A 16692-nucleotide genomic window follows, 5' to 3' on the forward strand; every position below is an offset into this window, starting at 1 on the left:
GCATCTAAGAATTAAAGTGAGGAAAACTCACATTTTATTTGGGGTATTTTGAAAAAGAGATGTAACATACAACTACTACAGATAGCAAATAGTTTATATTTATTTGGCTTGTCCAGTATATTACTATTGTAGCCATCTAACTATAGGTGCTTGCAACAATGTTTTTGGTCTTCTTCTTCATAAGCAACAATATGTGGTAAATGTTTAAAGGGACACTGAACCCCAATTTTTTCTTTCATGAAATTTTAAGCAACATTCTAATTTACTCCTATTATCAATTTTTCTTCATTCTCTTGCTATCTTTATTTTAAAAGCAGGAATGTAAATCTTAGCAGCCAGCCCATTTTAGGTTCAGCACCATGGATAGCACTTACATTTACCCACCAATAAACAAGCTATCTTTATTTAAAAAGCAGGAATGTGATGCATAGGAGCCGGCCCATTTTTGGTTGAGAACCTGGGTTATGGTTCGCAACCAAAAATGGGCCGGCTCCTATGCATCACATTCCTGCTTTTTAAATAAAGATAGCAGAACAAAGAAAATTGATAATAGGAGTAAATTAGAAAGTTGCTTAAAATGTCATGCTCTATCACTATCTGACTCATGAAAGAAAGGTTTAGTGTCCCTTTAAGTAGGTATGGCATGTTTTATGGTAGAGATGACTTGTGGGTACAATTATTGCCACCTCATGAAAGTTTATCTTCTGTATTTTATTTTAATGGTAATCTTATCTTTAGAACAATTTTATGTACTAACAATTCTATATAGGTGACTGGTTTTATTACCACAACTTTTCTTTTATATACAAATTGGTTATTACAGCTTTAACGTAAAACATGTGTTAACATTTCTCAAAGAAGTACTAATGAGACTAAATTTAAATGTATTGCTGTTCATATTGTTTCGTGACTCCTGGCACTTACAACATTTAACTATTTTGTTACTATGCTTTAATTTATAATAAAAAAAAAATATTGAAGGGTAACATTTACTAAAAATGTACATAATCACAAAATAAAATGTATGCAAACCCTGAACTTTATAAAACACGATTTGATAAACTCATATAGTAATATGTTTCCATGTGTTTAAAATCCACCCAGCAAGGCAATTTGGTCGTCTATCTCAATCTCACTGCAAAACGCTTGAACGGTGCAGGAAGCGGAAGTGATTTGTGGAACGCAAATCCGCAAACCCTGCGTGTATTGAATTGCACTGCTGCGTGTCAGGCACCGGAAGTGCTTGCAGTGTGTGCTCACGGGGAGCTGTTTCAGTAGCCAAGCATGTCTGCCTCTTTTAAGAAAGCGTTAAAATCCGGGCAAAGGGAGCACAAGGAGCGGTCTCAGGTGAGAATTAACGATAAACTAATAAAATAAAATAAGAAATAACCAACTGATAATAATAAATCAATACGGTGAAGCACAAAAACCAAATAACAAAACTATTTAACAAGCATGACGAAAGAAAGTGTAAATAGGAACATTACTCTGTTACCTTGTGGTAATTCACTGAAAGGGACAGTGTACTGTAAAATTGCTTGCCCTTTAATGTGTTTCCAATTACTTATACCAGCAGCAGAGTATAACATATGTGTGAAATTGCTCTTTTATGTTTATTGTTGTATATTAAATAGCTTGTTTTGTTCTTTGATGCCACAGCCAATTAAAATGGGACGAACTTGCAGGGAAATTAGATCTCCTCCTTAATGTATCACTTTCATTACACACATGCTTCCTTATATTATCTCTGTTGGCATACTAAAGCCTAATAACTGGAGAGAGCAATTGAACATTAGCATTTTATAACTTATATCCCCTATTTCCCACTAGTAGTGTAATTCCTTCTGCTGACTATATTTGGCTGTGCCCGGGCAGGGGACAGCGTTGCACAAGTGCACAAAATAGCATTCTTGAGGCGGACAGGGGCGCATATGTACGCCCCTGTCTGCCGACGCTTGATAAATCCAGCCCAAAGTGACAAAATGCATGTGCAAACGGATAAGAGTTAACTGTATTCAAAGTTGCTACAGGACACTCTTTCAAATGGACTGTAAACTCTTAGATTTCTGCTGACTCTTGTTTACTTAGCATTTCTAACCAACTACACCAGTATTGAGATTTTCAGGGTATGTGGTGGTTTTAACAGGCAGATAATCTATTTTACACCAAAAAATAAAGGTAAAGGGGTTATTTGTAGAAAAAAATGACAAATTGGGAACCCGTAACTCACTGCAAATTATATTTACTCTGAGCACTTTGTAGCACGTTAGATGTAAATGCATTTTTGTTAAAGATTTGTTTTAACAATTTATAACTTGCAAATGCAAATTTTCAATGTAAGAGCAAAAACAATGTTCCTCAAATTTAATTATCTTAAAGTTGTTTTTATTCTTCTTTTTTTATGTAAATCACTGTAAATGTATGATGCACTTCGGCAGCAGTAATTGTTGAGTTTGAGGCAGAAATCATAAACTTTGAGGAAACATGTTTAAACAATATGGTTCTAATATCTGTTTAATAATTATTTTATCCTCTTCAGTATTGAGCTATTTCATACCCTTATACCACTGGCTTTCAAACCTTTTCCTCATCCACACAAATCAATCATTGATCTTTAAAGCAGATCAAGTACTTTTAGAGAAAAAAAATAAGTTAGCAGAAATAGCACAAAACTGCAAAAAGCTGCCATACAGAATTATTCATTCCTAACTATTTAAAAAAAAAAACCCCACACTTTATTGTTCCACATTCAGGGGGTTAATTTATTAACCCCTTAGTGACCAGACCATTTTTCAATATTCTTACTGTTAAAGGGACAGTTTACGCCAAAAATTTCTCCCCTTTAATTTGTTCCCATTGATCCACTTTACCTGCTGGAGTGTATTAAATTGTTTACAAGTATTTCCATTTCCCTTATATTGGCATTTGAATTAGTTTATATAGCCTGTGGTATCCCCATCTATTCTAAAAGTTTTTGGCCTCTAGGCCAAGCTGTGTAAACACAGCCAGTAGAAGAAATTACACTCTCAGTGGGTTATAGAAGAGATAAGGTAATAAAATGTTAATTTTCCATTGTTCTCTCCACGTATTGGTGATTGGTTTATGGACAGATATAAGATAAAGAAGCAGGTATATGTACACAATGTGATAAAGTAATGAGATCTGATCATACCTACAAGCTCAACCCATTTTATTAGGTTGTGGCTTCAAAACACAAAATCAGCTAATTCATATACACAAATAAGTCTTAAACAAATCTCATACATTTTATACTCTGCAGCTGGTAAAAAAGTAATTGGAAAATTCAGGGAAAAACACTTTTATAGTATACTGTTCCTTTAAGGACTAGGGCTATTTTTACATTTCTGCGGGTGTTTGTGTTTAGCTTTAATTTTTCTCTTACTCATTTACTGTACATATTATATACAGTTTTTCTCGCCATTAAATGGACTTTCTAAAGATACCATTATTTTAATCATATCTTATAATTTACTATAAATTTTGTTATAAAATATAATGAAAAAACACCCCTTTTCTAACTTTGACCCGCAAAATGTGTTACACATCTACAACCACCAAAAAACACCCATGCTAAATAGTTTCTAAATTTTTTCCTGAGTTTAGAAATACCCAATGTTTACATGTTGTTTGCTTTTTTTGCAAGTTATAGGGCAATAAGTACAAGTAGCACTTTGCTATTTCCAAACCATTTTTTTAGACAACCCAAAGTTTTGATTTAGGCCCATTTTGGTATATTTCATGCTACCATTTCACCGCCAAATGCGATCAAATAAAAAAAAAAAAAATCCTTAAAGGGACACTGAACCCAAATTTTTTCCTTCATGATTCAGATAGAGCATGACATTTTAAGCAACTTTCTAATTTATTCCTATTATCAAATTTCTTCATTCTCTTGGTATCTTTATTTGAAATGTAAGTTTAAATGCCGGTCCATTTTTGGTGAACAACCTGAGTTGTTCTTGCTGATTGGTGGACAAATTCATCCACCAATAAAAAAGTGCTGTCCAGAGTTCTGAACCCAAAAAAGCCTAGATGCCTTCTTTTTCAAATAAAGATAGCAAGAGAACGAAGAAAATTTGATAATAGGAGTAAATTAGAAAGTTGCTTAAAATTGCATGCTCTATCTGAATCATGAAATAAAAAATTTGGGTTCAGTGTCCCTATAACTTTTTCACAAACTAGGTTTCTCACTGAAATTATTTACAAACAGCTTGTGCAATTATGGCACAAATGGCTGTAAATGCTTCTCAGGATCCCCGTTGTTCAGAAATAGCAGACATATATGGCTTTGGCATTGCTTTTTGGCAATTAGAAGGTCGCTAATTGCCGCTGCGCACCACACTTGTATTATGCCCAGCACTGAAGGAGTTAATTAGGTAGCTTGTAGGGTTAATTTTAGCTTTAGTCTAGAGATCAGCCTTCCACCTGACACATCCCACCCCCTGATCCCTCCCTAACCCCTCTCAAACAGCTCTCCTCCCTCCCGCACCTCACAATTGTCACCACCATCTTAAGTACTGGCAGGATATCTGTCAGTACTAAAATAAAAGGCATTTATATATATATATATATATATATATATATATATATATATATATATATATATATTCTGCAGTGTTGGATTCCCCCTTAGCCCCCAACCTCCCTGATTCCCCCCCCCCCCCCCAAACAAACAAACATTTTTCTGTAGTGTTGCTGTCCTCCCTCAATACTTTACCCTCCTCCCAGATACCCGTCCCAACATTTATTCCCCCTCCCTCTCCCTCCTTCCCATGCATAGCATTAGCACTTAATGTAGCATGCGCGCGCACCCGCCCACTCGCGTGCACTGCAGGAACAGGATCTGGAACTTCACCACCGATGGGCCGCCTCCCTCGAAGGCCACAGAGTGGCTCTCTCTGCATCGGTTTGCTTAAAAAAGGGTATTGCACGATGCCTCAATATTGAGGCATCACTGCAATACACTGGATGCGATCACGATTGCTTCCACCACTTGAAATCCCTGAGGACGTCCTTGGTCATTAATGACTGTTTTTTGTAGGACGTGCCTGTACGTCCTTGGTCGTTAAGCAGCATATGCTGCTCATTCTGCACGAGCCTTCTGGCTCGCCAGAAACAAATTTTAAGAAGCGGCGGTCTTAAGACCGCTGCTCCTTAACCCGTCGTGGCGGACTGCAAACATCCTGATCAGATACGATCGGAATGATTGACACCCCCTGCTAGTGGCTGATTGTGCAGGGGGCGGCATTGCACAAAAATTTCACCTGTCGTCATTATGAATCATGTCCGCCCGCCATTTGATAAATCTACCCCTTAGCATTTACTCACCTTTTCAGAATATCAAAATGTAATTAAAAGAAAATGCTAACTGAAAATTAGAGGAGTTTCTGTTTTCATGCACTATCTTGCGTTTTAAGCAAAAAATAAATGAGTAGGCATAACATATCTACTGCCCACATTTTAGTGCATTTATGGGTTGCCAAGGTCCCATTTAGAGTACCCTAAAAGTCCTCTGATAGACAGATGATCACTGTTACAATGGAAATCACTTGCTACTTTGAGACCTCTGATTTGAAAGAATATGCCTATCCCCTCATTCTGTATATATTAGGTAACTGTTATTTGTATTGCAATTACCAACTAATAATGTGAATGATAGACCCAAAATTAGAAAAGAGGGTTGCTAGTAATTATTGGGTTATAATAGGTTAATGCCCAAAATACTTTTATAATGGTCCACTTAATTTGAGTTTTTTATTAATACAAGAATGTTTGTTGATAATTGTGTTGGACCCCTATGTCATGTCCATACCATTACTTAATATAGCTTGAATTATTGAAATGCTAATTTATACTGTTTAAAATATCTTTGTCCTAGCCTGGCTTTCGAAGAAATCTGGGATTTCTGGAAAAGAAGAAGGATTACAAGCTTCGAGCAGAGTATGTAATATCTAGTCCCATCTTATTGCTTTAGGATTGTTAGTCATCTCACTTGTCAGTGGCCACAAGATAAATCTTAAAATAAGTTCACACAGAACGGGCAGGGTTTGACAAATTCATACAGTATTCCAGTTATCTCTTCTAACATTTTTTTTTATTGCATTTATCATTACATAAAATAATTATTTGTCTATTCAAAATGTGACTGGCCCTTCAATATGCTGAATGTATTCTAAGATTCAGAAAATTGTGCCAGTGCCTGAAACACCAATTTTCTTTTCTTTCATGGTTGGGAAAGAGCATGTAGTTTTAAACAGCTTTCCAATTTAATCCTGTCAGCAATTTTGCTTCATTCTCTTGGTATCCTTGGATGAAAATCATACCTAGGTAGGCTATACACTGTTAGGAAGTTGCCACCAACCGGCAGCTCGCTCCAAGTAGTGCATTGCTGCGCCTTAGCCTACATGTGTATGCTTAACAAAAAAAAAAAAAAAAGCACATTTGATAATAGAAGCAAATTGTGAAATTGTTTAAAATTTCATGTTCTATCAAATCCTGAAAGAAAATTTTTCCTTTACTGTCCCTTAAAGGAAAACAAAGTGAATGGCTAAATGACTGTGCACACAAATTGCATTTTCTCTAAGGAATGTCATACATCTTCTATATTATATCAATGCAGCCATCATTATCATGTCTTCCTGTTAAAGTAACACTTAATATCATCTGTATAACAGCTCCAGTGTTAATATGAAGATCATTGTTGTTTGACCATAAACTCTACCACCTCACAGAGCATTTTCCTTGCACAGATTAGCATTAAAGGGACAGTATACTATAAAATAGTTTTTCCCTTAATGTGTTTCCAATTACTGTTTTTACCAGCTGCAGAGTATAAATTGTATGAGATTTGTTTTTTTAAGGTTTATTTGTGTATATAAATTTGTGGATTTTGTGTTTTGAAGCCACAACCTAATAAAATAGGTTGAGATTGTAGGTATAATCAAATCTCAATACTTTATCACATTGTATACATATACCTGCCTCTTTATCTTATATCTGTCTATAAACCAATCATCAGTACTTGGAGAGAACAATGGAAAATTAAAGGGACACTCAGGTTAAATAACATTTTTATGATTCAGATACAGCATGTAATTTTAAACAACTTTCCAATTTACTTCCATTAAAAAAAATGTGCACAGTCTTTTATATTTACACTTTTTGAGTCACCAGATCCTACTGAGCATGTGCAAGAATTCACTGACTATACGTATATGCATTTGTGATTGGCTGATTGCTATCACATGGTACAAGGGGAGTGGAAATATACATAACTTTGAAATTTGTTATAAAAAAAATCTACTACTCATTTGAAGTTCAGACTAAGTGCTATTGCATTGTCTTGTTATATTGCATTTGTTGATTATGCAAATCTAATGTGTTGACTGGTCCTTTAACATTTTATTACCTTATCTCTTCAATATCCCACTGGGAGTGTAATTTCTTCTACTGGCTGTGTTAACACAGCTTGGCCTTGAGGCCAAAAACTTTCAGGATGGGTGGGGATACCACAGGGTAAATCAACTATTACAAATAACAATATAAGGGTAATGGAAATACTTGTTAACAATTTAATACACTCAAGCAGGTAAAGTGGATCATTGGGAACAAATGAAAGGGGAGAACATTTTTTTAGTAAGCCATCCCTTTAAAATTATCAAATCAACTCACCTGTAACACATATTTTAAGCAGGGGTAGGGACTTTACTAGAAGACTTCATTTGTTGTCTGGCTTTTTTTTTTAAATGTATATGTAATGTATAAATTAAAGTAAAAAAAACATGTTTATTGTTTCTATCAGTGGAATACACTACATTGTACAAGATTAATTAAACAACGCTAAGACAGGGTACAAAATGATTAACCAGACACTAATACATGCAAAGGATAGAGGTGTTGTTGTCCAACGTGCATTTTCCTTTTATTGAAATATTTTTTGCCAAACCAATTATTTAGGTTTATAAGAGAACAGTCACAAAAGTCAACTTGTTATACTTCCTTGTATTTCTTGTTTTTAATTATTACTATTTTTTGTAAATGTTTTCATGTTTGCTTTTCTACATTAATAATTCAGAGATTTTCGGAAAAAGAGGAACACTCTCGATGCCTTACGTAAGAAAGCACTTGATAAAAATCCAGATGAATTCTACTTTAAGATGACCTCATCCAAGCTGCAGGTATTCTAGTGTATCTGTGTTAGAGCAACTTGTTGATATCCTAACTGTAATAAATGTGTCTGTTACTAATACTACTTCCTAATGTCACCCAGCTGGCAAAATTATCTGTAGAGAGCACTGGGGTATATAACACTGCTTTGTCATTTTTTTTTTTTTTGTGGGAAGCAGGAGGGGTTTGGAAAAATATAAAAGATGCAAACTAGTTATGTTCTAGTTTTACATTATGGGAAGGTTAATCTTATTATTCAATCCAAATACAATTATTAATAAAAAAACAACTAACATTTTTCAATTTTTTTACAAAACATTATGAAATTTATGTTCCTACTAGGAATTTTTTTCACTAACTTACCCAGTCTCATTGGTTTAGTATTTAGAGCAGGCATTTACAGTGTGTCTATCTCCAGCTGAGCACGAGCTTTTGGGTAGCACAGCTTTGTTGCACAGAGAGACATCTTGAACATACTTTAAAGGGCCAGTCTAGGTTCAAACTAATGTTACTTAATTCTGCACTATGTGCAGAATTATGTAACATTAACCTAGCGACACCTGCAAAAGAAAAAAGGATTTTAAATATTTAACCAAATCCGTACTTACCGTCTCTACTGCTCTTCTGGTTTATTCAACAGTGTGTCACGGGCATGCTAATAACAGCGCACCAGGTCGTGCTGTTGAACTACATGTAGCGCGCTCTTGTGCTGGGTGAAGCTGTCAACTGCTTTACCCATCACAGGAGCGCACTTCATATAGTTCAAGGGCACAACAGACTGCTCAGTGATTAGACAACGCGACCTTGACAAGCTGTTGAAGGAATCAGAAGAGACTGGCGGGGAAGGTAAAGTAAGTACGGGTTTGGGGAGTTAAATCTTTAAAAATCCTTTTTTTCTTTTGCAGGTGTCGCTAGGTGCAGAATTAAGTAACCATTAATTTGAACATTGACTGGCCCTTTTAAACTGGGTCAGAACTGCAAATAGCTGAGCAACATGTTTGAAGTCTTTTAGTGCTCCACAAAAGAATGTTAAGCAGGGCCAAAACTCAGCAAGATAAATACACGGATGGATGAGAACTGGAGTAATAAGGAGTTTATTTCAAAGGAATTCTTCTAATTAGTCTTCCAGTTTGTACAACAATTCACTAATGCAGACTGTAATTTTCTAGTTAATGTTGTACGTTATGAACTGGAAATAATTTATATAATGCCCAAATAATAGCTTGTTTCTAAGCCTTTGTAGATTATCCCCTTATTTCAGTTCTTTTGACAGAATTGCATTTTAGCCAGTCAGTGTTGACATCTAGGTACCTCCTATAGGAGTGAGCACAATGCTGTCTATATGGCACACATGAACTAGCTATGAAAACCATTAAAATGCACTGAGATAAGAGGTGGTGGCCTTCAAGGGCTTAGAAATTGGCATATGAGCCTAACTATGTTTAGCTTTCAACAAAGAATACCAGCAGAACAAAGCAAATTTGATGATAAAAGTAAATTGGAAAATTGTCTAAAATTTGCATACCCTATCTGAATCCTGAACGTTTAATTTTGACTTGACTGTCACAATGCACATTGCAGTGTTCTCCACGGGAACCATTTAATGAGCTGATTTTACTGATTTTGTTTTAATGTTTTTTGCACTACTTATCATTAAATCATTTTATGTAAAATAATGCAGTTGTGTTCTTTAGCTTAAAGTGATGGCAAATTCTACATGTTTTAAAATCAGATCTGGAATCTAAGCGATAATTTAGATGGCTTTAATTGATCACTTCTGATGAAGATATGCTATAATTTACTTTTAAATTTAGCTGTGCCATTCTAATATCCCATGCTCTGGCCGCCCACTTCAAAACTAATTTTTTGGTGAGCTAACGGTTTGAACTGTTCTCCAATTGGTGCTTTTTTTGTAGCTAGAGCCCCAATTGGAGAACAGTTCACCCAAAAAAATAGTTTTGAAGTGGGAAGCCAGAGTCCGGGGGATTAGAATGTCATGGCTAGATTAAAAAGTAAATTACAGTGCATCTTCATTAGAAGTGATCAATTATAGTCAATCTAAAATATTGCTTAGATTCCGGACCTGATTTTAAAACCTTTAAAGTTTACCATCGCTTTAAGTAGCATTTATAAATAACAGAAAATGTTAGGGTATTGCAAAGTATTAAACTGCCCCACCCAGCTACTTTATAATGCCACCCGGAGAACCCTACATTCTGTATCAGTTAATACATCCCCACAATATCACTTGTGTTTAGCTGTCCTTGTTTTTTTTGTAGGATGGGGTCCATGTGATAAAAGAAAAGCCAGAGGAAGTCACTGATGAGCAGCTTAAAGTGATGAGAACTAAAGACATCAAGTATGTGGAGATGAAAAGAGTGTCCGAAGCTAAGGTGAGATGCCCATTACTGAGATATCTGTAGACTGCCAGAGGACAGTGTGTCTCGTCATCTTTATATTAGCATACAATAATCAGGATTTCATTCAGAGATTATGTTTCTGCAATTGTAGAAAATTGAGCGTCTGAAGTCTGAGCTCCACCTGCTGGACACTGAAGAGAAGCAGAGGAACAAGCATACTTTTTTCTGTGACAGCAAGAAGGAAGGTGAGAGGACAGTTTGGTTGCTGACATAGGCCTAGTTTCCATTGATGTGGAAACTGGTGACAAAGACATTTATCTAAATTGAAGTATATGGAGCATATTTGTTACCACCAGTTTCCAAACTTTACCACCTCAATGGAAACTAGACTTTAGTTTTATAACCGTCAATCATTCTGTTTTAAGCAGGCCAATTGGTACTTTACAAACTTTTTAAAGGGGCATGAAACCCAAAAATGACTTTTTCATGATTCAGGTACTGTTCAGTTTAAAAAAGAAAGAAGCTGGTAGATAGGCTCAATAGCTTTAGAAAGGCAAGGAACCAATGTAGTGTTAACTCCAGTAAACTCTTGTGTAGGGACTTGTTTAAACAGGAGTTTGGCTTGTTATGGGGCAAGCAAACACATTTGTCTATTCACATAAACTCGGAGAAAGCTTTAACAATCCTTATTTGAATGAATGAGATGGTTTTATCTGCTTAGTCATTTCAGAATAAGCATTTTGAAGGGATAAATATATTTTTAAAATAATTTTCTTACATACACTGAAATTTGATATATGAAAACTGTAATCAATGCTAAAGTAAATGAGCACTCACATTTTATAAACAAACTGTATTTAAATGACGTTTATTCACCAAGCTGTACCTTTAATTAGATGGAGCACATTTTGTCCCCACAATGCATAAGCATACTTGTAAACCATGTTTATGCTTGCGTGTCACCCTCAAACACAATGGATGCCATTCATTTGTCATGTCCACCTTAGCCCATGGTGGGAAAAGGCTCCTTAATTTATAGATTTTTGAAAGAACTCACATTTGGTAAGTAATTAGCCAATGAGGGAAAAGGAGATTTTCTTTTAATCCCGAAGGGTTACATTAAAGGGACATAAAACCCCCAAAAATATTTTGTGATTTAGGTAGAACATATAATTTTAAACAACTTTCTAATTTACTTCTATTATCTAATTTGTTTCATTCTGTTTGTATTATTTGTTGAAGGAGCTGCAATGCACTTCTGGTTTCTAACTGAAAACATGGGTGAGCCAATGACAATTGTTATATATATGCAGCCACCAATCAGCAGCTAGAATCTAGGTTCTTTACTGCTCCTGAGCTTACCTAGATAAATCTTTCAGCAAAGAATAACAAGAGAAGGAAGCAAATTAAATAATAGAAGTAAATTGAAAAGTTGGTTAAAATTGTATTGTCTATCCGAATCATGAAAGAACATTTTTGGGTTTCTTTTCCCTTTAAATTCCCCTGATTGGTTAGGTAATTAAGTTGTAGTTGTGTTTTTATCTGTAGTGTGTCTTTTTGCTCACCCACTTGTGTTTTGTTTTTTTCTGTACTTATTTGGTACATTGTTGTTGGTAAACTAGCATCTACATTATAATACACTAAAATACTGGAAAATGAACCTTGTACAGTTAGAGATGTCCCCTTTATGGAAATCTGTAAAAAGCAACAAAAATACAAGTGTTGAGGACATTAGTGTGTGTGTGTATATATATATATATATATATATATATATATATATATATATATATATATATATATATATATATATATATATATATATATATATATATATAACCTTTTATGTATTCAAAGCCAACATGTGCCTCTAGTTACTCAGTGTCTCTCTTTATCCAAATCTAGTACTCTGCTAAATACAGTACAATTGCATAATTAACAAGTGCATAATAAAAAGATAATGCAATAACACTTAATCTGAATTTCACATAAGAATTAGATTTTTTATTTTTTTTTCTGGCAATTTCCCCCCCTCCCTCCTATTTGAGAGACATCAGCCAATCACTGACTAGTATACGTATACCCTGTGAACTTGTGCACATGCTCAGTAGGAGCTGGTGCTTTAGAAAGTGTGTGTATATAAAAAAGACTGCAAAAAAGCAAAGGAAGAGGTATCCAGACGGTATTCCAGTAAAACAAGAAAGTTTATATATCCAAAAATAAAAGCAACGGCATGCAAGCCAGGGTAGTCCAGGGTAAAAGTGCTGACAGAAACAACCAAGACTGACGCGTTTCAGCTCATCAGAGCCGTACTCATAGACCTATGGTTGCTCTGTCTTAACAGCCTTATTATATACACATAGGTTAATTAGTTTATTTAAAACAATTGAGTCAGCACCAAACATTATATTAACCATTTCATTGTGATCAGTTACATCTGTATAATGGTATAGGGCAGGGGTCGCCAACCTTTAGGACCTCAGGGACCACTAAACTCATAATTTTGAATCCCGTGGACCACTAACATGATTTTTTTTTTTTAAATGTACAAACCTCTATAATGTGTATACAGGTATACTCCGCTGAGCTCATACAGCGGGTTAGGGACCGGAGCCCCGCTGTAAAGTGAAAACCGCCTTAAAGTAAAACAAGGCGGTTTTAGCTTTCTGTTCACTTGCCAGTGTGTTTAAAAACTTGAAAACATGTTTGAACTAACATATATTAGGGGTGCAATAGTACGAAGTTTAGTTTAACACTAGCACAGCACAGTATTCAATTAGTATTCAATAAATACTGTACCTGTAAAATAGTGACAATTACTGTAGTAAAATTTGCCAGACTATAACACTGAGACACAAATTGCACTGCAATACTGTAAACAGAATGAACTGGGCATAACAAAATGGTGCCAGTCACTTTTCTCGCAATCTCACGATGATTACAGCACTGTTTCAAAATCCTTGGAGGTTGAACTTCAGCTCCACAAAGCGCTGTAAAGTGAGGTATAACAGTATATATACAGTGTATATATGTGTATACAGTGTGTGTGTATATATATATATATATATATATATATATATATATATATATATACACACACATACTGTACATAACTAGTATAACCATACCTACGTTTACATGATGTATATATTTACACATTTTTAAGAATTATTATTTGGAATTAACTAATTAAATGACAGAACTGAGAGAATACTTCCAAATGACAGATGAAGGGTGAGTGCCAACTTTTTAGCTGGAAACAGAGAGGCAGTTGCGCAGTACTATGCAACGTGCGTAGGGAGAGGCACTGTAGGGAGTTGCAGCGAGACGAGGGTGACACTATCAGAGTAGATTAGTTCCTGCTTGATGGTGTCAAGGACCACCTACATCTTCTTGGGGACCACCAGTGGTCCATGGACCACTGGTTGACGACCGCTGGTATAGGGAACTCTGGCTGTAAATAAATAAGATTACAAAATGTTAATGCTATATTCTAAATGTGTTAAATGTATGCTTAAATAGCACCATGAATGTAAGAATAGAGATTGCAAGGGGTGGGGTAAAAACCCCCAAAACGTTTAATTTAAATATATGTAAAGCATTATTCTTACTGATACTTATAGATGTAAACCAGAGTAAGATAGATTTTATTAAGAATAGAACCAGTCCAATATATTTATATTTGCTATTATATATATTTTCTATTCTAATTGGGAACAGAAATATCACATGGTAAATCACAAAGAGAAAGGAATCCCATACATCAGGCCAAAAGACCACCCTATCTAGTTAGGGATAAAACGGATGCTCGAAAATATTGTTTTGCTTTCTTAAGATCAATCGGACAACTTATGTTCACAATATCTATGTTAGGCTGTAATTTTTAGATTATATGTAGGGACTTAATTGATTTGTGTTGGAGATGACTATTGCCAGTAATTGATTAAATCAAATCTGGAATTAACCCCCCCCCCCCCCCCCCCCCCCCAATATACTTTTCTTTTGCTTAAAACTCTGTCTAAATCCCCACCTCTAACAGAGAGGAAGACTTTTTCTACAATTGTCCACCTACAAGACTGTATTATGTGTGTGCTTTTCAATTAAATGTTTAGCTAAGGGAAGTAACTTGTCTGGTGCTTTAGAAAGTGTGTATATAAAAAGACAATGTGATAATGGTAGTAGATTGGAAAGTTTTTAAAACTGCATATTCAATCTGAATCATGTATGTTTAAGTTTGGTATTTATGTCCCTTTTTAATTTTTTTGTTCCTAGTATCTTTGTTGTTTGATCAGGCAAATTTTTAAAAAGCCACCCTATGTATTTACCAAGATTTTCTATGGTTGGCCATAAGAGAACCTCTTCCCTGTCCTAAAACAAGATTACAATATTTCTATTTCTCCCCACTAACTAGAGTCCATCATTGTGCATGCAGGGCTGAATTATTCTACTGTATGGTGTTAAGAAATTAAAGCTAGGAACAAATCTATGCTGATGAGTTGGATTATTTGGGATATTTACTTTTATAAAAAGAAAATATATGAAGACATTTGTTTACATGCTATATTTTACTGTAGCTTCTGCTTAGCAAGCCTATCCTATAATTCTGAATGCATTTGTCTTTTTCAGTACGGGAGTTTAATCTGGCAGACCATCTGAATACTGCTCCTGAGCTTGTTGACCGAGTGTACAACAGACCTACCCTGGAGACCCTGCACAAAGAAGCTGTAAAAGGATTCATAGACACCAATCACTTAAAAGTATGTGTGCTTGTGTATGTATGTATGTGTATATGTGTGTGTATGTGTGTATATGTGTATATATATATATATATATATATGTGTGTGTGTGTGTATATATATGTATGTATATATGTATGTATATATATATATATATATATATATATATATATATGTATATGTATATATATATATATGTATATGTATATATATATATATATATATATATATATATATATATATATATATATATTCTTTATTTATAAAGCACCGACAGATTCTGCAGCGCTGCCCATGGGTACAAGGATCAAGGATAACAGTACAATGGAGAAACAATACGATAAGACACAACATTTTACAGACAAATACAGGGGAATTGAGGGCCCTATTCCCATGGGAACTTACAATCTAGATGGGTAGGAGGATGGAAACAGGAGGTGGGGACTGCAGAGGTGAGAATGATATTAGTGAGGAGATAGAGGGCAACTGTTAGTTAATTGAAGTTAGTTTGTTGATAAGTCGGGTGATAAGCTTCCCTGAACAGAAAGGTCTTTAGGGAACGTTTAAAGGAGGAGAGGTTAGGGGCAAGTCTGACATCTCGAGAAAGTGCGTTCCAGAGGGTTGGTGCCGCATGAGAGAAGTCTTGTAGTCTAGAATGAGAGGAGGTGATGGTAGAGGACGCAAGAAGCAGGTCGTTGTTGGATCTTAGGGGACGGGCAGGAGTATATTTGTTGATGAGTGAGGACAGGTAGGGTGGGGCAGGTGGTGAGGGCTTTGTAGTTCAGGGTGAGAATTTTGAATTTAACTCTGTTGTGAATGGGGAGCCAGTGAAGGGACTCGCAGAGAGGTGCAGCAGAAACAGAGCGTCGAGAGAGGTGGATTAGCCTGGCAGATGCATTTAGGATGGATTGGAGGGGAGAGAGGCGGGAGAGAGGGAGGCCAGTTAGTAAGTTGTTAAAGTAGTCAAGTCTGGAAATTACCAGGGAGTGGATGAGCTGTTCAGTAGTTTCAGCACTCAGAAACGGATGAATTTTGGAGATATTGCGTAGGTTGTTGCGGCAGGATGAAGAGAGCAGTTGGATGTGGGGAATGAAGGACAGATTTGAGTCAAGAGTGACTCGGAGGCAGCGGACTTGGGGTGATGGTGAGGTAGTGGTGCCGCCAACAGTGATAGAAAAATTAGAGACTGGAGTGGAGCTAGAGGGGGGAATTAGAAGTAGTTCGGTCTTGGACATATTTATTTTTAGGTGGTGAGAGGCCATCCAGGAGAAAATGCCAGATAAGCAGTCGCTGATGTGAGAGTTGACAGAAAGAGAGAGTGCAGGGGTGGAAAGGTAGATCTGGGTATTATCAGAATAGAGGTGATAGCTGAAGCCGTAGCTGTTAATAAGTTTACCCAGTGAAGAAGTGTA

At 35.7% G+C, this 16692-nt stretch overlaps 1 protein-coding gene across 1 annotated transcript in view; it reads left to right on the forward strand.

The window, feature by feature from the left end:
- Positions 1-1218: 1218 nt before the first annotated feature.
- Positions 1219-16692, forward strand: part of UTP11 (UTP11 small subunit processome component) — a 22484-nt gene continuing 7010 nt past the window's right edge. The window contains exons 1-6 of the mRNA XM_053704791.1: positions 1219-1347; positions 5900-5961; positions 8096-8198; positions 10467-10580; positions 10699-10792; positions 15171-15301. Coding sequence (XP_053560766.1) covers positions 1285-1347; positions 5900-5961; positions 8096-8198; positions 10467-10580; positions 10699-10792; positions 15171-15301 — 567 coding nt within the window. The 5' untranslated portion in view covers positions 1219-1284. The remainder of the gene's footprint in view (positions 1348-5899; positions 5962-8095; positions 8199-10466; positions 10581-10698; positions 10793-15170; positions 15302-16692) is intronic.

Source organism: Bombina bombina, chromosome 3 (assembly GCF_027579735.1).
Source record: "Bombina bombina isolate aBomBom1 chromosome 3, aBomBom1.pri, whole genome shotgun sequence".
Taxonomy (NCBI): Eukaryota; Metazoa; Chordata; class Amphibia; order Anura; family Bombinatoridae; genus Bombina; species Bombina bombina.